This window comes from Echeneis naucrates, chromosome 7, assembly GCF_900963305.1.
Source record: "Echeneis naucrates chromosome 7, fEcheNa1.1, whole genome shotgun sequence".
Classification (NCBI taxonomy): domain Eukaryota; kingdom Metazoa; phylum Chordata; class Actinopteri; order Carangiformes; family Echeneidae; genus Echeneis; species Echeneis naucrates.
The window spans coordinates 3714203-3741565 of record NC_042517.1 but is presented as its reverse complement, the minus strand read 5'-3'; the positions used below and the strand labels follow the sequence as shown (position 1 = coordinate 3741565).

Below are 27363 nucleotides of genomic sequence, written 5' to 3'. Positions count from 1 at the left end.
GCTAAACCATTAATAACACTTTATGAATGTGACTGCTTTTGCGGCTGATTTTTCTGCAGCTTGACCTTTAAGATTACAGCTTTGTACACCACGAGCAGAGGAATTTGTGGGATACTGAAGAACAATGAATTCTGTTTTTTCCCTTGGATGCATTTCTGGGAGCCTGTCATATCAAATGATATCAATAAAATGGCCATTGTGAATCACGCTGTACAAACTAAAACAAGCTACAGCAGCTGTGTGCTTGTCGGCTGGCTGCTATTTGTTCCTGCCAACCAAATGTTATCAAGATTACTCTATCGTAGGGGAAGTTAGATGTTGTTCCATTGCTTTTACTTCCTAGTGCAACTCGCTATCAAAGGGAAACACAGCATGCACCCAGTGGGAGCTCGCCCAGACGAGGAACATTATCCTGCCTCCGTCGATACCAATGAAATGTGAAACATGACAGCGACATCTTCATGTAACCCGCAATAGATACAAAGAAAATGATTAGCATAGACTACAGCGACATGACGTGATATCATTGCCATTCAAAAAACACAGTCATAAAAAATCACCACATCTTCACACATCAGCTGCAATGTTGGTCAGAAGCGTTGTCTTTCCTGTGCAGTTTAAAGCAAATGAATTGTGAATCTAAGTCAGTTATTCGGGAGTCTGACAGCAAAGCTTATTTCGCAGCAGAAGGACTTCCGTGAAGATGCTGATTAAATATGACTGCTGTGCTGCATTTGCCTGCTGAACAACAGAAGGAGGAAGAGAAGCGAGCGGAGGGAGGGAGAAAGGGCGCTGGGCAGGTTTGCGCTTGAAAGCGATGATTGAGCATCCTTACTTGTCTTAATCTGCACCAGTTAGGGATTTACACCGCAGAAGCTAATGGTGTTAGCCATCTGATCGACAGAGAAGGTGCATTCAAAGCAGACTTGATGCTGCTGCCGCTACAACCTCCACAACCTCCTCGTGTGTCTCACATAGAAAAACGATAAAAGTTGGCAATTAATAAATTATTTTTTTTTTTTCAGAAAGCATCTCTGAGCTTGTAGGTACAATGTTTACTGTTAAGTATTTTGCACAAGCCTCATTGCCTTTTCCGCCACAAGCCCTCCCCCACATTTCACAGAGAACATGTTCAACCTGACAAGGGGTGAATAGGTGAGGTGAATTAGCATTTCTTACAAAGCACGCACAATGTTTCAGGCCTTTTTTTTTCCCCTGAACAAAATGTCGAATATAAACAATTTGTTTTTGCAGCGTTTCAAGGTCTTTAATGAATTTTTTTATTCACAAATGTTCTCAATATCACCGCAGAGGCGTTTTGGTTACACATTCAGTCTTTTCTTTTTGAGGACGACATTCATTGGTTTAGTCTTTGGTTTTTTCTTCTGCTATCTTATGGAAGAGTGCGAACCGGTGAGAGTCAGCTGGGTGAAAGGATGCCAGAGGGGACTGGCATGTGGCTCAGACGCTGGAGAATGTCAGCATATTTTTGCATTCACCTGCTTTTTGGGATCTTAGCCCACATTCTGCTGTGACAAAATAAAAAGAAAAGTAGAAAATAGTTTTACTTTTTAAGGAGAAAGGGGCTGCCGGGCAACACGTCACTGTTGAATAGGTCCAGACTGCTGCACATAATCAAATTCTTACTCATCTGAGCACACACACACACACACACACACACACACACACACACACACACACACAACTTTTCACCCCAATGTAAACCCCTCTTGGATTCCTTCTTTACAGACATTGACAAAGCTGATAAAGGACACCTTGCCTTTGTTTATTTTACCAAGGCTACAGTATTTATGGGTTGTGTTGCTCAAAGCGTTAGTAGCGTCAATGGCTTCGGCTCTTTAAAGCTGAAATGTAGTGTGTCTGCCTTTGTGTCTCCCTGAGAACATGTACAGTAGCTTCTATGTCAAGGTAAACAACCCCACCTCCCTCTGCACGACACGCACAAAGAAAAGAGAATTCAAGTGTAGACAGAGCGAGAACTGGAGGGATTTTACTTCAGGAGTCATTGTTGGATTATTTTAGGTAAACTCCACGTAGCGGAGTTAAAGAGGACTCCTTTCAAACACAGCTGCTTGTGATGGTTGGTCAATATTTCATTTTATTTTCTATATATTTAATTCAAATTTTGAAGGACGCCCCCCCCTCACCAAAAAATAAACCTTCTCGGGCTTCTCGTTAGTGCTGTAGTAACAACAGTTTGGTGAGCCAATCAGAAAAAGAGCGTCTTCTCCTGATTGGCCGACTGTTTTGTGACTGATCAAATAAGAATATAGGAGATTTTAGGTAAGCACTCAAAGAGACCAAATCCAGCACGCTTGCATGGCGGGTGTAGGTCGGCGGGGCTCGGGCAAATGGCTGAGGGCAATGACATCACAAAGTTACAGATGTCCCAACGGCTCGTTCTCAGACTCTTTCAGACTCTCTTCTGACTTCCTGGCTGTGTGAATTTCTCTGTGGACTGAGCACTTGGATACTTTCACAGTGTTAATATAGAGCCTAGACCTACTTTATAATAATAAAAAGAAGACATGGAAATCTCTCTTCATATAATATAGGGCCTTTAAATGAAAAGAAATGGAGCTGCTGAATATCTGCACTGTCTAAAGTGCATTAGTGGCTTAGATGTGTGACTTAATTTAAGGGAAACACTCAGCAAAGCCCAGAGGAGTCTTCCCCAGTATTTCTCCGGTTGATAATTCACCACAGCGAGACGGTGATGACCGCCTCATACCTCGATCACGGAGGTCAGGGGTCAGTCCTATTAGCACTCGCAGCACCTAGGACCGTACTGTAACAATGCACTAGGATCCAGCCGTGTCCAGCCTTTGGTGCAAAACAGAGGAAGAAAACAAGGAGGTGTGGGATTTTTTTTTTTCCTTGTGACACTGAGTCAGACAGGAAGAGAAGAGGAAGCTGGAAGGGAGGGACGGAATAGGAAGGCAGAAATGTTTTTGTAGAGGTCAAGGGGACTGTGTTCCGGGCAGAGGCGTACGACGAAGTGGCACCGTTTGTGCCGCTTTAAAGAAAACAGAGGGCTTGGGAAAACATCGACTGACTGGCAATCTCACAAGATGCGATGTATGGGCTAAGATGTGTGAGCGTAATACTCCAGACTAATGGGAAAACTCTCTCGTTGACGCTGAGCCGGGCCCAGTCAAAGTGAACCAGCGGTGAACCTACCACCAAGTGTCCTAATTAGTCCACTTCAGCATGTTACTTTGCCCCAGCTGTTCCTGTTTATGTTACCGATGAAATGCTGAAAGGGGCTTTTTTACCCTTCATTACATTTTCTCAGAGGTAGCAAGTAGTCAATTTTAATCGTTTTTCTCTTTCCTTTTATTGCAGTTAGTTTTTTTTTTTTAATCTTCGGTGGAGTATGATTATATGTTTTCGCTGCTGCTGATGCGTTATGGCGAGCGGGAGCAGTCACTGTTTTGTTTGGCTAAAAAGGGGCAACTGCTGAATCCCCTACCCTGTGTTTTGCACCACCCCCCCCACCCTCCAAACTGAGAAATGACAAAATGTGGGAATAGAAGGACATTCTCAGGGCTGCCCACTGCTGTGTTTATGCTGACTCTAATGTGGGCATCAATTTCATCATATCCTCTGCCGCAGCATACTTAACATGGAGAGGTTTCAGTTACATCTCTCAATTGGATGGAGAGGAGCTGGCTCGCCTGCTGAAAGCCTCATTTTACTGCCTCACTAAACCCGCGGCCAAGTATGATCGCTTTTAAAGCAGTCAAACCGCAGCGTCCTTCCCTCCGCTTCTTCATCATCTTCGTGTGCGGTCGGAGGAAAGAGTTAATGTGAGGTGAAAACTTCCAGAGAGGGATTCAGATGGCCAGGATTTGGCATGAGGTGCACTGACCGAGCATGGGAATGCTCTTTATTTTCTGTTCATGTTCTCTACTGCCCTCCTTTTTCTCTGAATGTTGCCCCCCCCCCACTCTTTTATTTCTTGCTCTTTCTTTCACCTCTCTCTTTTTGTCTCTCCCTCTTTTTGCACTGTGGGATCTTTTCCCAGTCTGACTTACTTCCTGAACAATGAAAAAGGATGCTAATTTTAATCATCGTACCAGCAGAGAGATTAGTCTTTGATCAAACTCAATGCTCGGAAAGCAACTGCTGCATTCAGCTACACAAGAGAAAGAAAGGGAGAGTGAATGAGAGGCTGTGCTTATAAATGTGATCTGGTGACTAAGGCCCATGGATAGGATCCTCCTCTGGAGAGCTGTTACACTTAAGCCCTTTATACATGTATTTCTCTCCCCCCGATGTTTTGCATGGTGCAGTCAAAGCGGTCGAAGAATTACAGTCTGCTTGTACACTCCAGCTGGATTTTGGCAGTTTCTGCTCTCAGTGTCTGTGCCACCCCCCCCTCCCACCCCCAAAGACTTACTTATGCGCATGCAAGTGTGCGTGATTACATCTATGACACGCTTTGCAGATATCCCAGCTTCTCCGCCGGGTGACTCTATCAAGATGTAGAACAAGAACAATTCAGATGGACAATGTGGGGCTCAGTGGCCACGTATAAAAGATGGTCTCCTGTGTCAGTCTGAAGAATATGGATGGCCTGACTATCTGTGTGTTGTATCTACAGCAGAGCAGGGGACAGACTCTGGAGCCTCTGGCCTGTGAAAATGAGTGTGAGGCACTTATTCCCAGGTTCAGTGATGTAGTGGAGGGACCGCAGTAGCTCTTCATACAGCGCTGGCAGACACAGAGTGGCTCTGACAGTATCAATGTAAGCATCCTACATGTGTGCCTCAGTCACATCGGTCTCATTTCAGGCTGCTTGACTCTCCATGGATCACCTATCCCGGGTTCCTGCAGGTGTAACGTCTACAAGAGAAGCAGAAGAGAAAGGGGGAGGGGGGGGGGCGCAGAATATAATCCCTTGAAGTCCACAGTGCTGTTTCTCTTTCCCCTTCCTGTGACTGTGTATGTAATGAGTATCAGACCTCTTGCCCCTTCTGATCCGGTGCACAACAACATTTGTACTGCCTCCCATCTTTTGCGTGTTCATTCATTCATCTTCAACTGCTTATCCGTTTGGTTGCAGGGGGTGCTGGAGCCAATCCCAGCCCACGCTGGGCGTGTGCGAGGTCACCCTGGACAGGTCACCAGTCCATCACAGGGCCAACACACAGAGACAGACAGAGCCCAACAACCACTCACACTCACGCTCAGACCTACAGACAATGTAGACTCACCAATGAACCCAAACATGTCTTTGGATGTTTTTGGACGGTGGGAGGAAACCCGCGCAGGCACACACAGAAAAGCACCACGCCGGGAACTGAACCCGGCACAGTGCTAACCACTATGCTGCCGGGCTGCCCCTCTTGCGTGTTGTACAGCACAATGCCAAACCTTCACCGCCATATCGAATAACACCATTCATTGCTATTACTCTTGCCAACATCCTATTTTTCATTTTACGCCTTCTAGGTCACTGTGACATTTCATCCTCCCACCTCCCGACCCATTTTGCCGTAAGCAGGCGGGGAAGTAGTTGTGCCACATGTGTAATAAATTTGCTTCATAGTATTTTGTGTGTGCCTGCACTCCAGGGCACATGCTGTATGCCACTGCCATGAACACCAGCCTTTCTGAATTTGCTGAATTTAAGAACTTGCCCCCCCCTTTTTTCTTTTTCTGAAAACAAGAAAAAAAAAAAGAAAAGCGGGTCATTTCAGCCACCGTTGTCAAATTCTTGACACTTGCACAGTTTTGTAATTTAAGCACATTACAGTTGTTTGGCAAAGTTTTCTAACACTTTTCAGAAAACTTCACAGTGCTATTTTAATAGAAAGTGCTTGCTGCGATAGTCTGCTCTACACTACACTAACTTACAGGAAGTCAGCCAGCGCTGATTTTCCACCGTATCCCAGCCAGCACTGCATCCTGTACGAGGTTCACACGGAACAAGCCGGAAGGCATGCATGTGAGCTTCAGCACTGATCCAGCAAGTCACTCACTCAGCCAGGCCGCTCGCTCTCTGAGTTTAGTCCTGTCCTGGCATCGCCTGTCAGCAGCTGCTGCACTCCGGAGGACGATCAGGTGGATTTTTATACACCCAGCAAGCGCAAGGCTGAACTAATGCTTACTGCAGCACTCACTACTGTTTTATAATTCATATTCCTTGCTAGTCCTGGTTAGACTTGCATACAAATGGAGTGTAAGCTTTTCCCTGAGCTGTGGTTTATGACAGCAGTTTTATAACTGAACTTCCATACTCGTTAGATTTAAACAATTACTGGAGTTTTATGTGTTCCAGCAAGTTGGCCAGGCCAAGTAGTTTTTAGAGCGCAGTGAACCAATAACCAATGATTTACTCAATTTATTTTTAAATAATTTCATTATATTATTTAAAGGATCTTTTCATATTCTATATGTGTGTATATATTATCTGTATTTTTTGCTGTTGCTACATGTCCACTGTCAGCGTTAACATCTGTTTCCTTGCCAGTTGAGGAGAAAAGATGCAACGTCAGCATCAGAATTAGCTCTTTTACGCCCCAGGAGCACTGACCAGTGCCTCTTCTTAAAGGCCGACGTGCACATTAAGGGACATTCACCACCACCTGCTCCAGGCTAGGAATGTAAGCATTGCAGGAAACTTACAAAAACTTTCATTAAAAGTCCCAATTTGTGTATATTATAATTTATAGGCTGCTTATAATTTCCCTACAACTGTGCCATACGCTGTCCAGCCCCCTGCTACACTTTAAAAGGACTATAAAGTCTGGTGTGCACACAAAGACGGCGAGTTGAATTCCATCGTTTTGTTTTCTTGTCCAGTCTTCAGAGGAAATACTGCACTTTGCTTGCGAGGCATGTATCCCTCTGTGTGAGTAAGCACCCAATTTCCTTGCCACATGCTGTTATTGCCTCTCATCCAAAGGGAGATTGGGCTAAGTAACCAGCCGCAGACTTGATTCTATGGTGTTTTATCACATCTGATGAAATTAGAGTGGCCTCTACCGTGCTGAGGTGGAGCAAGACTGAGGGAGCAGGAGAGAGCCTGAACCAAACGCAGTGTGTTTGTTAATGCATGTTATGCGTCCTTCCAGGGAAAAAGCCTGAAAGTAGACCTCAGTGGGACTCAGACAGCGGCTGGAGAGGCAGGCCCCATTATGGTTAAGACTTCCTTCCTCCCCAGTAAAAGTTTACATGACACAACAATGCCACTGTCTATTTAACTGAAATTTACTGCCTTGCATTATTGTAGAGATGTCTGGATTATTTATAATTAATGAAATGATTTATTCAGTTCATCTCAGATCATTTAAGGTTCACGTCCGAGGTCTTTCAGAGCAGCTGTGATCTGCGCTGACGTCACAAATAGCCCGTTCTTTCTTCACTGTTTCTCATGAAGCCTTTCCTTTGCTTTTATTTCACAGAAGCTATCTGGCTAAAGTCAGACTCTGCCCCTGTTTTTTTTCCCAGCCTTAATTGAGTTTGGTGAGAAGACAGAGAGACAGACAATGTGAGGACAGGGCATGGTGTTTATACTGTTGCACTCAATCTGAAGGGAAGAGGAGCAGGTCAACGAGGTTAGGCGCTTAAACTCCTCACAAGTTCTTCTACCGCCATAAATCACAGTCATGAGTGTGAGATAAACTCCCCCATGAGTGTGTGTGTGTGTGTGTCTGGAGCCACTGCAGACACTGAGCAGGATGGATTTGGGTGGAGTGTGAACTGCACTTGTAGTGGAAGACCAAGTCGTAGACACGCTGACAGCTATATTTCCGAGCCTCTCCTACGTGACAGCAGGAAACATTTCACATCTGTTTGTTTGTGCAGTCTTCGCTGTTTGTCAAAATGCCACCAAAGGAGCCTGGCTGGCTGTAAACATCATTAACCGAGTTGTGAGAGTCCCAGAGAAAACTGTCCTGGTTGAGCGTCACGGATTAAATTGGCCACGTGCACGCCGACGGAGACGCACACACGCTCCCAACTTGTGGCTGTAGACATCAGTCAGACATGTGACGGCCGAGATGAGCCAATGACAAATGGCCTCGGCCTTATCAGTGCACTGAGAAGAAGGAAACTGAAAAATGAAAAATGATGCTCCTCTTAGTGTGTCGTTTTTTGTTTTTTGTTTTTTTTGCCGTACGCCACGTTGAGGGCGAGCAGGCCCAGGAGTCAGAGCAGTGTGGGAATAGTGATCACACATACTCTACCGCCATGATAATTGCATTGACAGATAATTGATTTTAGCCCTGATAGAGCTGCAGCTGGCGCAGCGAGCATCCACGGTTATATGTGCATATTACATCACAGGTCCTATTCTTAGTTACATCACAGACGTGGTCTGTCTGTGGGAATTGCACCGTTTGTCGACGCGCTCGAAAACAACACAGCACAAACTACCTCCCCCTGTCTTTGCCTATCCTCTTTAATCCACACAGCAATTCATGGCGATCTTTTACAGTGTGTTTGATGTGAGAAGCTCAGGAGAAGGAGTGTGTCGCCTGCTGCGTTTCCAATGCCTGGGTGTTAGCCAAGCCAGCGCAGCCTCATCCTCTCAGCCAGTGTGTGATTACAGAGGCTATATCATACAGTCCTCAGATGAAACAGTAGCAGCAGAAATTGAAGGGATTACTTTGACAGACAGAATTCCCGTAATTTCTTTTTCTTTCTCTTCCCCTTCCCCCGACCAAGTAGTGCTTGCATAGCCATTCTGGATTTTGGCTTGTGGCTACTGAGAGAAATACTGTGCTTGATCGTGTAATGAGTAATATAATATACATTTGGACTAAAATATCCGTGCTATCTCTTGTTCACCTCTTTTTGTCTTTTTGTCTCCGCCTCTCCTTGTTCTCCTTTATGTTTGCCCCCCTCCCTTCCCATTCCTTCACTCCCTCTGAAGTGTGCTAGCCAGCCTGTGTGAATTTGCTGCAGATAGTAGTTGACGCTACCATGCCAGCTTTCGGAGTTGTGGCTGCCACTGTAGTTGTAACGGCTTGGTACCCAGCTGGAGTAATGACTGCGAGGCTCCTTCCTGCCTTCCTTCCTTCCTTGCTTGCTTCCTTCCTAACTCGCTGTTTTATCTTTCCGTCTCTCTCTCTCTCTCTCTCGTGGTGCCAACATTTTCGTCCTCTTCACTCTTTTTCACAGACCATCGCTCACTCTTGCTCTTCCCTTATCTCAATTTCTCTCTTGCTGTATTTTATTGCTCGCCTCACCCTTTTCCCATTTCCTCCCCGTCCTTCTCCCTTCTCTCAATCCCTCCAGCAGTAGCTGCTTTGGCCACTGAGCCTTGCTCTCAGCACCACCCTGATCCTGATGAAACAAATTATGAAGCAGGGAGCGGGGGGAATAAATGAATGCTCGGGTGATATGTGGCTACTGAAATGGAATCCATTTTTAATGTGCTCTTCATTCATCTGCCTCTGTAAACCTGAAACGTATCGCAGACACTCACTCTACGGAACGCCGGTGCTTAATCTCACACTTTTTGGATCACTTGCAGGGCTTTTTGGTGATGCGCCCAAGTGCGGATTTTCCATTTATTATTTGACAGAAGGTTTGGTCCATTTTCATTGGGTAACTACACAGCAAAGGTCAGAGTCCAGGCTTTGTTTAGCAGAGTGCAGCTGCAGACAGATAACACCTCTACAGGGAGAGTTTGTTGATAAAGAAGGCAAACACACAACAGAAGCCAGAGCAAACAGACACACTATGTTAATGTCGGTGCAAGCCACAGCACACAGGTCGTGCTGTGGCTTGCCCTTGTTTGGGTTAATGTCATCTGTATCTTCTTGGCTCGGCTACCTCTCACCATAGCTCGTCCTCTCTCATCATGCTCAACTCTGCAGCACATTAATGACCCAGAGTTTATGTAATCTGATCGCACCGAGGCCAGACGAACTGAGCCGTTCACTCATTTCATTCCAGTCCACACAGGACGCACAATTGCCTGCTCTCTCAGACCAGTGCCCCTCTAGCTGTCCTTTGCACCTGCTACCTGGTGCACCAGCCAAGTTCTCCAGCTCGCCAAAGCCATTTGTCTGCTTCAGCAACTCTTAAACATGCCACGAGGTTTGGCCAGGAAGAAGCAACAACACATATGAGAAATGAAATGTGTTACACTCAATTTTGAACTTCAGTTCAGTTGAACACCTTGTTAATTAGTCAGTATGACTTTTTCTTAATCTAATACAAGATAAATCATGAATGAAATAAACATGAGAAATGCATTAAACCTGGAAAAAGGGATTCAGAGCCCTTTGCATCCACACAACCACTAACGCTATGTTAGCTATCGCCAGTTAGACGCACTAACGCCACTTAATCGTATTGACACGTCTTCTAGTTGCCAATACTGAAATCCTTGTTCCTCTGCAAACTCCTGAGTGAGTCTGTGTTATGTTTCTTCTAATGCTAAATGTCAGATATTGCTCTGTCGCCTGTTAACTCGGTGCAAACAGTGATGTTGGGTGGACTTCAAGGTCTCATCTGAACTTTCTCAGTGATGAAGTCAATCTAAATGTGCTTTCAGCTCCAGTTTTCACTTTTCTTGTGGGAATATCATGTAAAGATTAATCATAGCGGAATATTTTTAGGGTGAATACATGTCTGGAAAAGAGCTGTTTTTCTACGGTTCTTTAATTTAGCAGGTCAGTTGAATTCATTTTTTCCCACATTTCATTCATTACTCACTCCTCGATATACAAAATATTAAACTTATATTTAACACGATCACAGCCTTGAAATTCTGCACCTTGTGTGGCCGTTCCCACGTATCATCATCATTTAAAATTCTTTTAGAGTGCAGGATAAAGGATGGATTTTCTGTAGGGTGTCTGTACATCTCCCGTTTTTATTCATTCATATGGACTTAATTCATTTTCAGATTCAGCCACTGGAATGAATCACACCACAGGTACTTTACCTTTCATGCTACACACATGGCTTTCATTACACTGCGTGAGGCTTGCGTTACGCCACGACTAGCTTTCAAAGTGGCAGGATCGCACCGCACTGGCAGCATGCTTCAGGAATATTTAAGATCATCGGATTTGATAAAAAATGTGTATGTTGTCAATCAAAAAGTCTGGTTCACTAGCAGTCTGTGTGTGAGCTGAGGTGAGCTATCTTATTTTGTGGCCTCGAGTGACACCCTGCTGTGTTTGTTTTCTTCGCCCATTGAGGATTCCCTCTTCTCTCAATGAGGCACCTTTACAATTTAGATTTATGGAAATACCTCCTAATAGAAAGCTGCTTTCACCACGATGACAGACAGCGATGATGAGGCATCCACCACATAGCTCTGTGTAGTGGGACTGCCTGGGATACCACGCTTCAGGATTCAAGCTCCAATTTAGTGGTAAAAGTGCACGGAGACTGTTGGTTGTGTCAGCGGAAAGTAGGGTAATTTATGTGCGCCTCTCTGCTGGATGTGTGTCTGCGAGCTCCTGTCTTTACGTGAGCAGGCCTTTGATTGAAGGTGCGGATGTGTTGCCTGTCTGAGCTTGTGAAAGAGCATGAGGGGTGAATGGCAGCAGAACCGTGTGCTCGGAGGAGGCGGGTCGCTGTGGGAGGGGAGACAAAAATCAGCAGAATAACAATAACATTGTAATCTCTGTGTGGATGTCACAGACTTTTAGACGTAGTGCCTGTGTGCGATTTGGCTCTAAGAGGGTTTGAAGCGTGTGAAGTCGGGGAAGAGGGAGGGCTGTCTGGATTAGAAGGAAGGGACACGTGCCATTGTTTGCATTCAGGGATAAGCAGCTCCATTATTCCTATGTCATGTGTGTGCGCATGGGGTGTTTTAATCATCTTTTATATGCATCGCAACAGGACTCCGAACTCAGACACGAGGAAACGCACGGATATCTGTCACCAGCACACACAGCGCCGTTCTACGCTACGATGAAACAGTGCCCTCGGAGCACAAGCTTAATAGTGGATAAGTTTGCATTAATTTACTATGCACCAAGAAAATTAGGGTGCTTCTAGTCATAGCTCACAGCATGGGCACACATCACATGTAAAAAAAAACAATAAAAACAACAAAGGCTTCGCACATTATGAAAAAACAAAAAAACACAATGGTGACTTTCAGTTAGCTTATTATGAGCAGGTCTTTGTGACACTAATGCCAACATATCTTTATTGGATTTGGGAAATATTAGGGATAATCAGTGGTCACCAACAGCACAGGAAACCAGGCAGAGTGAATGATAGCAGCTTACTGCAGGGCTTATTCCTCCACTTTGCTACTGTGCCATTTCCTGGTGGCGGCTAGAAAGGATGGATGAATGCAGACGAGATGCGTTGAGTTTTCTTGGAAGCTGACAGATAGAGCTGGCACCAGAGCAGAGAAAGCCATTTCACATTGAGACAAAAGAATGTATAAATATAACTCAACTACTCAAGATGTGTGTGTCCTCTCATTATCTCAGCTGTTGATAGCAGCAAAGAGGGAAGACTAATGGACTAACCTCTGCTGCTCATTGCTTTTTCATTGCCTCCTATAGAGGAGTATCTTCCTTTAGGGAAGATTAAACTTTGTGTTTTTTCTCAGAAGATGGCAATTTCAGCAGCTCGCCGCTCAGTGTCCAACATTTTCAACCTCTTACTTTTCTCAACTAGCTGGTTTGTTGATTTTCGTTCCAAGTTGTCTCTTTGATTCGTAGCTTGTCACTTTCATTTATGCATTAAAATTGCACGCTTTTACATTAATTATTCAGCAAATAACGCATTAATCCAAGGCATGAAATTATGATCTTCCATTTCCTTTTTCGTATCTGACAACAATGGCTTTAGCACTGTAAATGGCTTTTGGTTAATGTTCTTTATTATCAGCTATACAATTGCTATAAATATGATTTTATGAGATCAAGCAAATTGGGCCCTCATGTTAAGAAGCTTAGTATGTGTGAACGAAAAGGAACACAAAACCGTCGAAAGGCACAATAACAGGAAGACCTGCTGCGTATTCCAGGGTGACTGGGGTTTAGAGCCGCTCGTGCTCCAGAAGCCACTTCCTAAAGCCTGCTCTTTCCTGATTCAGTTTGCTGGCTGCTGCGCTGCCCTCAGGCTGTTGTGTCCACAAGACACACTGACGGTTTGCATAGCTTATCTCTTCACGTTTCGCACATCTGGATTTTGCCTTTTCCGTCTGCCGCTCCTATGCATCTTTTCATGAGATAATCAACACAAAGCAACCGCCTTTTCCCAAGTCCCCCTTTTTGGACTGTAGTTTGCATGGCCCTTGTATGTTGCCCAGTGTTTTGTTTTTATTTTTTTTGGAGGGGGGGGGGGGGGGGGGGGGGGGGTTGCCAGCATTGCAGCAAAGGAACCCACAAGCAGACCGGCAGGCAGTGGGAACAGTTTGTTAAACAAGCGCTCAGAAGCAGCCTGGCTGAGTGTGCCAGTGTAGGGTTTTGTGTTGCTGACTATTCATTATGAATGGAGAGCTTTTCTCTGAGCCATGATCACAGCTTGTGTGTGTGCTGGAATGTCGCTGCTCTGTCTATCTTAACGTGATGCTCTTCTTTCTTTGCCTTCCACAGATTGTCAGATCCACTCACAATGACCACAATGTTTTGAGTGGGTTTTTTTTTTTTTGGGGGGGGGGGGGCGTTTTCTGTTCTTATATGATGCAATACACAGAAGCAGCTGACAGTTTGTCATCATTCCAGTCCGTCTTCTGCCTCCGTTGCAACCACCACATTTGGGATGCGTCAGCAAACTGAGCTTACCTCAAAACCAGGACTTAACTTGTTGTGTTTGCTGTTGTCAGACACAAACAAGCATCTACTCATTGTGTGTTGAAATGTACTCATATTGCAGTTGTGGCAAAAAAAAAAAAAAATTCTCACGCTGCAGGGGCTTCATTTTCAAAGCAGCTGACTTTTACTTATAATTAGAAGCTGAACAAACTGCCTTCTCTCTACCTCACCCATAATTCTGCTCACTGCCAACACAGTCATGCTCTCCTCTTATTTCTAGGTCAGTAGGTAACTATGTTTAAGTATGAGTCATTACTGTTTGCATTTATATGTTAATTTCCCTCTTGGTAATACCAACCCCTAATAAACAAAAGAAAGACATGGCTTTGAACCGAAATGCACCAAGGGTCACCCAGTGTTGTCCTCTTTCTTTTCAAGTCGGCTCCTCAGATGCACAGTACAGAGAAGTCTCTGTCAAGTGCCACAAAGATGTGGACGACCACCTTAAACAAAGACTTTATTCCCTCTGTTACCAAAGGCAATATGAAAGGATCACCTTTGTGGAGGCTTTTTATTTATTTAATTTTTTTTTTTTTACAGCATTCAGTCACTCTCTGTCTCTGCAGCTGTTGCCTTAAAATGGGGAGGCGATGCATATATTTCCTCTAACAACTGGTAAAGAAGGGAGGATAATAAGGAGAGGAAGGAAAGATGGATGGGATAAATGTTGTATACACATACAATTAAAGGGAAGGGGGGAGGCGGGGATTCAGAAAAAGCTCTTAAGTCCTAAAGGCCGTGGGGCTTGAGCAAAAAAAAGCTGGCTCAGCAGGAGGCTCATTATACCACCAAAGGGATCCACTTTGCACATCTAGCATGTACAAACTCAAACAAAGGAGCGTGGCAGCTCGCAGGAAGCTGAAAGTCAGGGTGGGGGTCTGGCACTGGCCGTTTTATTTTTTTTATTTTTTTTTGGGGGGGGGGGTTGGAAGCAATGGCACTTTTACGACCACGCTAATAAACTACTCCTGGGACAGAGCACCTCCCACACCACCGCCTCCACACACGCTGAGAACAGCTTGACTGGGCCCTAGGACCTGTGTTTATGGACACACGGATCAATATGCTCCCTGAGGGTCTATATTTAAGTCTGAGCTGAGTATCGTACCCGTTGATCACAGAAGGGGGGAGGGGAGGGGAAGGGCCCCCAAGATGGCTTTGGAGCGGGCATTTATGAAAGGGCAGGTATGGTTCAGTGGGAATCCCGAATCGGCTCCAAATCAAAGTCTGCCCCGGAAGCACGGTGTCTTTAGTAGCTGGTATGATCTGTGCCTCTGCGTGTGACGCTCCTTTTCGATCTTGACTTGCTGGTGCTTGTTAATTCAAGGCGCAGCCACAGATTATTCCAGCCACATCTTTCACCCTTGATTCTCTGTGCCCCTCAGTGCTGCAAATGCAAATCTGGAGCGTGACAAACGATGTAGGGCCGTCTCTGACACGTTCAAGCCCCTGGCGTCCCCACACTTCTCTCCCCAGCTTACCTCCTCCAGCTCTGCGGTAATTACCCTTGTTGGATCGCTACGCCTAATCATACTTGATTTTGGGATGCACTGGCATTGTCTCCACTTGTTAGCCCCTCACGCTGCTCGGTTCTGATAGAGTACACTGATAATACCGGGGAAATGAGGCACACATGAACACACACGGACTGTATGTTCTGCTGGCTGTTGTTTCCATGAGGAAGCTGTGTATGGATCCAACAAGGGGGGCAGATTCATTTCAAGATGAGTGTTACGCCACCAGTGATTAATCCTGCTACGATTTGATCATGTCAGCAGAAGTTGAATAGAATGAACAACAGCAACAACAATGCTCAGAAAAGAATAATTAATGGATTCAGATTGTATAAAACAGGGCCCTTAAAGAGGAAGGGGTGAGGGGAGGGGTGTGTGGACGGGGCTCCCAATTTGCTCTCACTTTGTTCCAGTAATAAGATCCAGGCCTTCCTTTCCATTGGACGAGATAATTAACTCCTGGGGACAGACTGCACAGAGCTCCGTCTCTTGGTTTATGGTGAGAGAGATCTCTGCAGCCCAGGCTGAGCACGGTTGCATAAATTGCAGACTGTGCTTGATGTATGTTTTAACATATAGATATGGAAAAAGGGCTAAATGATTGGGCTGTTGGTTGACGGCTAGTCAGAGAGGGAAACGGGTAGGGAAGGAGAAGAGAGAGAAGGAATTTCGGCTATTCAGTCACGTATCTGGTCATGCTCTTTCTGATTATTGAATTTCTGCTTCGTATTTATGGTTCTCATTCTCAAAGCGTGATTTCAGAACGAGCAAAACTAATACCTAATTTTTATCTCATGTTAATATTTATTATAAATTAGATTTGTTGTCGTACCATGAGTCCGTTTCCGGACTGCACAGCTTTATGTGAAATGGTTGGTCAGTGTCAGTCAGTGGTGTGTGTGCTGTATTCCTAGAAACCTCTTGCTCTGTGTGTGGCAGCAGGAGTGTGAGTCAGGTCAGGCTCATTTCCGTTGCTTTAACTCATCTCTTTTTCCTCCTTTATCCTGTTCTGTCCAGCAACTTCTCAGGAATGTGCACTGTATTGGTTTCCACCAATTGTCTAAGAAAACATCCACTCCCTTTCTCCGCAGCTCATCACCTTCACTGAAGTTAAACTGCGACCTCTTTTATATAATGAACCTCCTTTTCCATTGAGTCACAAGTGTTTCCTTTTTCCAATATGTGAGTCATGCTTTCTATCTAACTATGTTTCTCTTTATCTCTTTTTCTCCTCCAGAAACATGTGAAAAGCCTTGCTAAGCTTTGATCTGCAAGTGAGCCTTCAACAACAAAAAGGCGACGGCCTCTTTTCTTCGTCCCCTCGTCCATCCTCTCTGCTTCCTGAGCACCTAATATGGAGGGCTGGTGGGCTACACGCAGGACTTTATCGCCTGATCTTAAAGTAGGAGCTGCAGTTACTCTGCTAGGACTCTGGCTCTTAGTGATCCCTCCCCTGTGCAGTGGCCAGACATTTACTAGTTTCCATCCCGAGCGCCCGCACTGGTTCTTCAACCACCTGACGGTTCATCAAACCACCGGGGTGTTGTATATTGGAGCCGTCAACCGTGTGTACAAGCTGTCAGGCAACCTGACCCTCCTCGTCTCCCATAATACAGGTCCAGAGGATGATAACAAGGCTTGTTACCCCCCACTGATTGTCCAGCCCTGTTCTGAACCCCTCGTCTCCACCAACAATGTCAACAAGCTTCTCCTCGTCGATTATTCCCAAAATCGCCTCCTGGCCTGCGGCAGCCTCTATCAGGGTGTCTGTAAACTCCTCAGATTGGATGACCTCTTTATCTTAGTGGAGCCCTCCCACAAGAAGGAGCACTACCTCTCCAGCGTCAACCAGACTGGGACCATGTACGGGGTGATTGTGCCTTCACAGGGCCAGGATGGCACCCTGTTTATCGGCACGGCGGTAGATGGCAAACAGGACTACTTCCCTACCATTTCCAGCCGAAAGCTGCCCCGTGACCCGGAGTCCTCTGCCATGCTTGACTATGAGCTGCACACTGACTTTGTGTCCTCTCTCATCAAGATACCGTCAGACACGCTGGCACTGGTTTCCCACTTTGATATTTACTACGTTTATGGTTTCGCCAGCGGCAGCTTTGTTTACTTCCTGACCGTCCAGCCCGAGACGCCAGAGAACAGCATGTCATCAAGCGGGTCCACCAGCGACCTCTTCTATACCTCCCGGATCGTTCGTCTTTGCAAGGACGACCGCAAGTTCCACTCCTACGTCTCGCTCCCCATCGGATGCGTGAAAAACGGCGTGGAGTACCGGCTGCTGCAGGCCGCCTACCTGGGCAAGCCGGGCCGCGTTCTCGCCACCTCGCTCAACATCAGCGCCCAAGATGACGTCCTTTTCACCATCTTCTCCAAGGGCCAGAAGCAGTTCCATCGCCCGCCGGATGACTCGGCGCTCTGCGTCTTCACCATCCGAGACATCAATGCTCGGATCAAGGAGCGCCTGCAGTCTTGCTACCAGGGAGAAGGAAACCTGGAGCTCAACTGGCTCCTCGGGAAGGATGTGCAGTGCACCAAAGCGGTGAGTTGATTAAAAACATAGACACACATTCACAGACAGTATAGCACCTTTTCCATATTTCCCCATAATGCACTCACATTAATCACCGATGGTCCAAACCTGCTCTAATCAGGAAATGCAGCTCACTATTCATGCATCTAAAGAGGGTTTTTAGCTTTTTCTAGTCTCCCTGAGTTGTTATCAGCAATCAGCCAACGATTGTACATTTTAATGGCCAGCATTAACGACATCTACATCTTATTTCCCTTCCCAGAATTAGTAAACAGTACGGGGTTGCCCGAACATGGCTTCAATGAGCCTTGAAACCACAGTGTTGAAAGTTTTAGGGTGTGTGCTGTAATGAAAGTAAACACAGCCAGTCATCAGGAAATGCTTTTGACTGCTTCACATCTGTTACCAAATGATTCTCACATGACATGCAATTATGCCAATAAGTGTATATCAAGGAGACAAATTCATAAGTTTGGGGGAAGAGGCGAAGGGTGGGAATTATTTTCTTGGTTGATCATCAAAGTACTCATGTTCTCCTTGAGCACGGTATAAATAAACACATTTTACCCCCCCTTTTTTTTTTAAGAACAAGGAGAAGCAGGTTCAGGCAGGAGTGGGGGCTTCTTCCTCGTGAATACCCAATTACCCTTTAATACGAGGCCGTGCGTCATCTTCATGTTGTCATGTAGAATTAAGTTTCTTGATTTTCCTCCGTTCCCAGGAGGCCACGGGCCACTGTGCTTAGATTTAGTAATTGCTGTTAAGAATTAAAAATATTAAGAATTAATGACTCTGCAGTTACAGTGTGTTTGTGTTGTAGGTCTGCATTTATGCATGAAAGGCTTGTCAAGTGAGATTGTGTGTGTGTGTGTGTGTGTGTGTGTGTGTGTGTGTGTGTGTGTGGGAACATAGGTCTTGATGTATTTTCAAGGTTTAATGATATCCACATCCACACTGTGGTGACAGCAGCTGATCGGCTTCCTTTGTTGTTAATCCCCCATCCACCTCCCCAGGGCGTCCAATTGACCGCTCTTATTAAAATCAGTGAATTCCCCATTAGCACAATGTCAGAGATGATTGTCACAGAGAGGGAGACGTTATCTTGAACTAGCTCTGTTTGCTTTTATTAGCTCTGCTTAGAACAAGCGAGAGGAGGTTGGAAGCGGCACGGTGGGTGATGACAGTCCTGAAGCAGGGAAACTTTCTGACTGTGAGCAGCTCAAATTAGAAGCCTTTTTTCTGGATCTCCCAGAAGAATATCCAGTCATGTCGGTGTGCTCCGGAGGGTGCCAGCCGTTACCTGCAGAGCTACACCTCCCACTCTATTCTTTAGACATGCACTGCCAATAACGGCCTGCTCTCTCTCACATTATACGCTCAGGAGGCACAGGCTCGCTGCGGTTACACGCAGCGATAAGAAGATGTAAAATACAGTCCTTAAGAGAATGTCCTTGTGCTCAATGAACAGCTGGTAAATCCACAGTATAATATGGATTATGCAGATAGATGTCAATGGATGAGGAACTCTTAAAGCCTACACAAATTACATTTAACAGCCGAATATGTCAACCATGCCAACATTGTCTGGTTGCTGTTAAATCCCCAACTTGAGTCAGCGCAGCTCCTTTAGTTTGCACATATGTTTTACATCTTGTCTTTCTTAAATAAATATGTTCCTGTAACTCTGTGTGCGGTATTTGTGGAGAACCCTTGTCTGAAATCCATCAAAATACGAGGTGAATCAAGGTTAGACCAACTCGACGGGCTTTTCTTTTTCTCTTCTTTTATTTATTTTTTTGTTAACTGTTAACTACCTCGCTGGGTTTCTGAGCAAATTACATATGTAGTCCCACTGCTTTCCCTCTAGCTCACTGCTTAACAGCAGGTAACCAGTGAGCTCAAAGCAGAGAACCTTAATTACACCTCCAGCTCCCATTGCTGTCCTACAGATGTTTTTTTTTTTTGTATGTGTGTGTGTGTGTGTGTTTGTGTGTGTGCACGCCCAAGCTGAGGCTGGGAATGGAAGTGAGGCTGAGCCAGGGGATTCTGACGCAGTAGCCAGTCAAAGATTTATCACCCAGCCGTCCAGCCTTCTGCCATCTGGAGATTCACACCGTCTCTGTAGTCACTCCCAAGGAGGAGAGCCATGATGAGATTCTTTCTGTGTCAGGCTGAATGTTTGTGTGTGTGTGTGTCTCTCTAACACCATCATCCTGTCTTGCTTTTTGCCCATGCCCATCCAACTAATTAACCACTCGTGAGAGCAAAGGGAAGCTGGTATTGATAACACAGACGTATCCTGGGAGGGAAACTCGCATATACAACAACAGTTTTCTCAGTACAGATGAAATACCTTGGCCTGTTGTTGCCTGAGTTTTTGAATAAAAATTAATCACATGGGGTTATAGTCTATTTTTAGTCCCACCACATTGGCAGCGTCTGCCAAAAGATAATCATTGTCATTTTTGTGAAACAGTCTGAGATGTTGCAAATACACAGTTCTCCACCACTTGCAGAGATTTGTGATAAGGTGGAGGGAAAATAAAACATTCCGGAGAAGGTGAACAAGAAAACAACAACCACATGGAGTCCGCTGGGATTTGGCTCGGCTGCCAAGCCTGCTAAATGTACATCATCTAAACAATCTAGATATAATCAGAACCAAATGGTTTGGAGCCCAGCAGACCATATGTGGAATAGCTACATGCATTTGAGGGAGTAGCTATTGATAAGCCAAAAAGTGGAGCTCACAGCTGTCTCTGAAGATCTCATTTAATCTGTGTTTCTAATCTGCATATATTTAAAAGAAGCATTAAACACCAATATAAAGTACATTTAATTTGTTAACCATTCCAGAAAAGGATAATAACCTTTTTTTAATTTTTTTTTTTTTTTTTTACTGCAGTGGAGAACCTCATAGCACTCTGTGCTATTTTAGGCAAAAGGAAATAAAAGGAAATGCCATAAAGTGAGGAGTGGGGGCGTGACTATATGAGCGGAGGCAATTATTCCCTGTCAGCATTATTGCTTTTGTTCCACTCTTGAAAATGTGCGTAGTGCTGAACGGTTTTACGGCCGTTGTGTGTAGTGAGACGCTGAGCTGCTTCCCAGCGTGGGAAATGTCACTCAGCGTAGTCTGTTTGTACCCTCCCGATGGAGACAAACACAGAGACGACACAGACCAAGAGCAGACATATTGACAGCAAGAGAATGAATGAGTTCAGGTTGAAGAAAGGAGAGATTTATATATTTTTATCTTTATCTCTATCAATACATATATATCAATCACTCTCTCTCTATATATATATTTATATGTGTGCTCAGGGGGTGAGTAAGGAGGAAGATGGAGTTTGTGAGCCAGGGATTCGAGGATTTATACATGAGGGGGGGCTTGCTTGGCCATCTCACTTTACTGCACGTGGCACTTTGAGGCCACTGCCACTCAGACTGTCTCAGCTGACCTGGTTCAGCACTAGAAAGACCTCTACTCCTGTGTTAGTTTCACTTGTCTTACACTCTTAAAAATAAGTAACTCTCCCCAGAAATATAACGACACCAACATTTTCCGAAGAGCTAAAGCCAAACTCCATGAGAGCTTTTTGGCTGTGATTATTTCTGTTGAATGCGTAAACGTGCTTATTACAGGGCTATCGTGTGATCGTGTGTTTGGCCGTGCAGATAGTTATCATGCAGAATGTGTCCTCCTGCAGAGGTGATGATAGGCCAGGGTAATGAGCCTCGGTGAGAGCAAGGTGGAGCGCACTCAGGCAGAGCTGAAACATGTCTGCCAAGTGGAACAGAAAGGCAAACGTTTGTCTGGCTGGGAACTCACTTGTGCACCTCCACCTTGTCCTGACCTCCCTCTCTCTCTCTGTCTTTGGCTCACCCACCTCCTTTCCCTCCCTGACATCGCCACTGTTTCCACTCCTTCTGTCTCACTCTGTCACCTTCATCTTGTCTCCTTACTGACCTGTAATGCTCCATGTGTCAGCCACTCCGTTCTACTAATTCTCTGAGTCTGTCTCTTAGATTTCTTCATCCCTTTCCCCGTACCACTTTTATTGGCAGTGACTTTCAATGTCTTCGTTTCAATGTTTCATTTCCGACTATCACTTATACGGACTTCATTCTATAACCTTTTGCTTCTCTCTTCTTCCTCCAGCCGGTGCCCATTGACGACTCTTTCTGTGGTTTGGACATCAACCAGCCGCTCGGAGGTTCCCAGCTGGTGACCGGCCACACGCTCTACACTGAGACCCGGGACCGCATGACTTCTGTCACCTCCTATGTCTACAACAGCTATTGTGTGGCCTTTGTTGGCACCAAGAGTGGACGGCTGAAGAAAGTGAGTACTAACTCCTTTCAATTAAGGGCCCTGCTGTGGGAGACTTCTGCTCGCTTCATCACTGCGATGTGGCTGTCCAGAGGTCCGAGGGGTGCAGACACTGTGAAGTGGTCCTATTTCCGTGCAGATGGATCATGGTCACAGGGAAACGAATCTCCTTAATATTTAATGTCTGCTGTCAAAATGTCGGAGCGGGGTAATGGCGATGGCTGGCTCACTGTAGTGGTCATTACCAGCTCCTTGTTAAGCGAGTTCCAGTGTTGCAGTGTTAAATAACCAGCTTTGGCCCATTAATTTTAATAAGCACCTTACTGCCTGTGGTCTCAACAAGGCAGAACAGAGAGAGCAGGTTCTTCCACCGAACCTCGCAGCGCTTGTTTGGAGAATGCAGACATCACAGAACAGTTAAAAGTTGCATAACTTTCACATCCACAGGAAATCAAGGTATCAAATTCAATTGCTATTAAAAAGAAATCACTAGGAAAGAAAGTGAGTGCTCCGCTTTTATATGAAGCGAGAGGTCACTCAGAAATGTCTTTGAAATGTTTTGTGGATTAATTTTGAGCGCTGACATCACTCCCGATGCTGTCCAATGTTCACAACATGCTTCGGCGTAGATAATGTGTTTGCGTGGTTGCACCGTGCACAGTAGTTGTTTGTCTTGCATGCTGATGGGACCGTCTAGCCAGCCTTTCGACAGCCGGTTGAAGGATTTGTTGGTACTCGCCTGGCTCCTTCTCCCATGAGGCTGTGTTTTTGAGTGACAGCAGGAGTGTGTCACAGGGCCATAACTGGCTCAAACAGTCGTTCCTCCTTCTGGTCACAGCTGCATGAAGCTCAGAGGACCCAAGAGACTGAAAAGTCCAGAAAACCTTTGGCAAGTTTCTTTATTATCTCAAGCCTGGCAACGCAGCACAAATGTTGTTGGCCTGGGTTATTTTGGTCTCCATCTATTTATAATTGAACCAATACACCAATCAGGCTCTCATGGAGAGAATATTCATTCAATATAATCCTCTGTTTGAGCTGTTTAATAATTCACAACCTTTTTATTCTTTATACATTAAAGCAGACAGAAAAAAGTGTTTTCCCCCACTGTGCTGTTGTTGCTTGTTTTTATCTCCTTGCTTGTTACCACACTCATCTGTAGCCTCCGCCTGCCCTCCCCACTCCTCTGGCTCTCTTTCCTATCTTCTTGTTTGAGGATCCAATGCAAAATAGCCTTGCGTGGGATTGTGTGTACATATGGCTTACTCCTCACAGGGACATGGCTCTAACCACAGTAACACTAACATGGGGTGGCATGAACCACAATATGGGAAGGACACCTGGAGAATAGCTACTGTGATTCAGAACAGAAAGACCTACTATAGCACTGAACCACACAGACTCATCCAGATCATGACAGAATAGTATAACAGCACCACTTTAACTTGCATAGAGCATTCCCCTCATTTGATTCATCATCGTCATCATCTTTTTTTAATGAGGTTAACTAAAATATATCTACTGCTAAACATTCTACTTATGTTTAATCTCACTAAAGACATGAAGAAATGCCACTCACGATTAGTACTAATGCTATTCGTACTGCAAGTTCATCTTAATTTTGTGCAATGCGATGCAAGCGACAGAGGACTCCGTGTGAACCTGATTTGTTTGACATCACATGATTAGACAAGGCTGCCAATGCTATGCAAAGAAATTTGCATGCAAGTAAATAGTTGGGAAAGGACCAGTGGTGATTTGCATGGAAACACAGAAATCGAACAAGCACTATCCATCTAATGTGCATGAAAAACAGTGACCACTATTAGCCTTGACGCCGTGGCTCCCCACCACAGCGTGGAAAAAGACAGCATTATTTTTTAAACAGGTAATGAATAATCAATAATACTGCATGGCAGCAGCGGCAGGAAGGAAGGTGGCTTTGCCCACAGCCGTTGTGAAGGTGTGCGTGTGTTTCTTTCGTCTTTCATTCTCCACGTATGAAATATGCATGTGTTTACATTGAGGGTGTTATCCATTCACTCCCTCGGGGTGTCTTGGGGAGGGCAGAGGGATAGGGTGACCTGGAGAGCCCTGGCTGCAGCTCCTCTGCAGACAGCTGATAAGCTCCTACAGAGCTATGTGAGACAAGTAGATGGAAGTAGGGGGCTGCAGGGTTCCTTCAGATTGTGAGCATGAAACAGCTATAGGGTGACAAGATTTGATGCTTTGCTGGTAACACAGCTCCATACCTCTACCTATTTCATGCAAACGGAGAGAGACAGACAGGTAGAGGAAGATGGGGGGGGGGTGGTCGTCCAGAGATGCAGGGTCGGGGTGTGTGAGTGTGAACCATGATGAGAAAAGAAAAATGAGAAAAAAAGAGTTGCAGGAAGAAGCAAAGATAGAAGGACAAGTAAAAAGGTATACGGGGGGAGGAAGAGACCGTTGAAATGTGAATTTAGTGCCGCCAAAGAATCCAGGGCTGCACCGCTGCCTGTAATTGGATTGGCTCTTTTCCCAAAGAACCCCCCCCATCTCCCGCTTCCCCATTCAATCCCGCTCCTCCTTCCCTCCCTCCACCTCCCTCTTGCTGTCACCGAAGACTAGCTCCTGTATATGCTCCTGTTTCCTGGGCTTTTGCTGGAGCATGGTGAAGTCGTGGGGGGGGTGGGGGGGTAGTGTTGGCGGATAACGCTGCCAGTGGCAGGCTTTTGCAGGGGATTGATTGAGGGAGAGGGGTTAAGAGGGTGAGGGAATAAGCAGACGCTGCGGTGAGGAGAATGCCTTTATGGTCTGATAGACTGCAAGAAACAATAAAATTGGAGATGCCGGCCACATACAGCAGCGTCACGCTCGCAGGCTTGTGATCGTGTTCGCAGGTTGGGAGGTGATCACATTTTACTGAGCGATGTAGGATATGTTTTTTGGGGGTGACATTTCCTCAGTCACAGAGTGACACCCGGCACTATTATAACAGTTGTGTTAAATGTGCGGTCAAGACGCTTTCAGAAATTGGTTGTGGACTTCTGGGTGGCACCTCGAAGGCAGTGATTGATTGTTGAGGGTAGTAGGTTTTCACCTCAGCAGAAAGCTGTGAGGGGGCAATCAATATTCTCGCACTTTTTCTAGCTACAGTGAATCCAGGTCTGATCAGGACCAAAAGCAAAAATAGTTCCCGCTAAGCCAACGCCAGAGGAGCTTGTGGTCTAGCTCATAACTTAATGCTGAAATTACAGAGTTAGATTTACATTGATACTCATCGCTACAGGGGCGCCTGGGTCATATTATAGAAATAGGCTGCTATGCCGTTTATTCTGGACATACATTACCCAAGAATTGCATCATTTCATTGGAATTGGCTGTGTGTGCGGTTCACTTTGCGCTTAAAAGCACAGACAAATCCCACAGAGGGACCAGGATCGGTGGGAAGCCGCAACTGTGGCACTGAGGAGGAGAGGAGCTGTTGGGAGCGCTCCCTTTGATACAGATGGAGATGTAGGACATGGATGCACATGTAAAATTGGATGTCGGAAGATATCCTGGCAGCGAATGGTTAAAGAGAGATCAGCCAAGGCGTGTTCAGGAATCAAATGTTCAACGGAGTCCGTGTGCAGACGATGAGAAAATGCTCTGCAGCCTGGATTTGTCACACACAACATAAAGGGGTTAAGATTTGCTGAACCCAATAAGAAAGGAAAACATTCCCAGATGGCTCCTACAGTAAAGTTACTCGGATCTATATTCATTTATCAAATTCAATTCTGGAATAATGACACATTATTACTTTCTTTATTCAAATGCCACAAATGATGGCGGTGTATGTGAGTTAGGAGTCTTCCAGCTTTTTATCCTTCAAGCTTTTGACCATGATGCACCGCTTTCAGCCTAATTAAATCCCCTCATCATCACGCCCCAGTGAATAATCAGGAAGTGGTTTGGACGATGCCCCCTGGCAGCTGAAGGGGGCAACTTGAAAGGGTGGTTCAGGTGTTTAACTGGACAAACTGTTGGACTGGTTATTGTAGCAGAGGGTGTACTACCGTCTCACGGGGCTCCCATGCTGGCCTTGAATAGCAGCATGAATGTGTGTTGTGTGTCCTCTGTGCTGAAGTGTTGTGTGTGTGTGTGGGGGGGGTTAGCAGCTGATCATAGGGGCGTAAAAAGCCGGGGACTTGAAAGGCTCGTAAATGCAGGCAGCTGCTCCTACAGGGGCCCTGGTGGACAAGTGGCCAACCCCACGGCCACCTCCCGCCCCCCCCCCCCCCCCCCCCCCACCTTGCCATGCTGTGTTCACCCTATAGTCCTTAGATTTGTTGCCCTTAGAGGAAATCTGATCTGAAAGGCTGGCCCGCCTTGGTTGTTTTCACCTGGAAATGGAGGATAGGAATTCTGGGAGGAGGACAGGCAGAGATGAAGGGACCAAAATGAAAGGCAGATGGGCAGATAGACAAACAGAGAGAGAGAGAGATGGAGTGGGGTTCTAACTAGCATTGAGGATGATGTGCCTAGCAACAGCTGAGGCCCCTGGCAACAACTGAATGGACGCCAAACCTGTTTCCCCAGGGATACAAATTACTCTGTGAACAGACCTGAGGGGTCTTGTCACCTGCATCCTCTAAAACACACACAACCACACAAAAAAACACACACATATACTCACTATCCGGATATGAACATGAACTCCAGTTAATTCACTTTATAAAAAGCTCTCAGTTCCATTTGGGCAACAATGCTTCCTCGTGGGATTGCAAACAACCCACCCCACCCCCCGCCACCCTCAGCAAAAAAGGGAGGAAAGCCCAACAAAGAGTTAACCATTGTAACGGCTTTATTAAAAGTCTCCATTGTCGTTGCATGACTTGTATTAACCCTGAGCTCACATGAAAGGAAATACAATTGCAAGCGAAAAGTGCTGTCACAGTTGCCGTAGGTAGAATTTGTTTCCAATCATCACAGTCACAAATTATTATTTCTCACTGGATTACAATAACCCACCACATCATTTTGTTCCAGATTGAATGTTGTGCTCCAATTAATCCCACAGTGAACAAATAATTGCGCCCCTTTGTTATAGCGCCTTTGTTGTGTTTTGTCCTGTTTAAAATATCTCGACTTCACGCACCTGCTTATGAGGCTCAACCGCAAAAGTTTCAAACCTTGAAATGACATAAATGGCAAGTGACGCGGAGACAT

The 27363-nt window shown here is 45.5% G+C and overlaps 1 protein-coding gene across 2 annotated transcripts in view; it reads left to right on the top strand.

Annotated features, from left to right (window-relative positions):
* The window catches only part of plxna2 (plexin A2), a 165327-nt gene that overhangs the window by 7530 nt on the left and 130434 nt on the right, over window positions 1-27363 (top strand). For both annotated transcript variants that reach the window (XM_029505760.1, XM_029505761.1), the window contains exons 2-3: window positions 16527-17843; window positions 21997-22179. In XM_029505760.1, coding sequence (XP_029361620.1) covers window positions 16644-17843; window positions 21997-22179 — 1383 coding nt within the window. In that variant the 5' untranslated portion in view covers window positions 16527-16643. The remainder of the gene's footprint in view (window positions 1-16526; window positions 17844-21996; window positions 22180-27363) is intronic.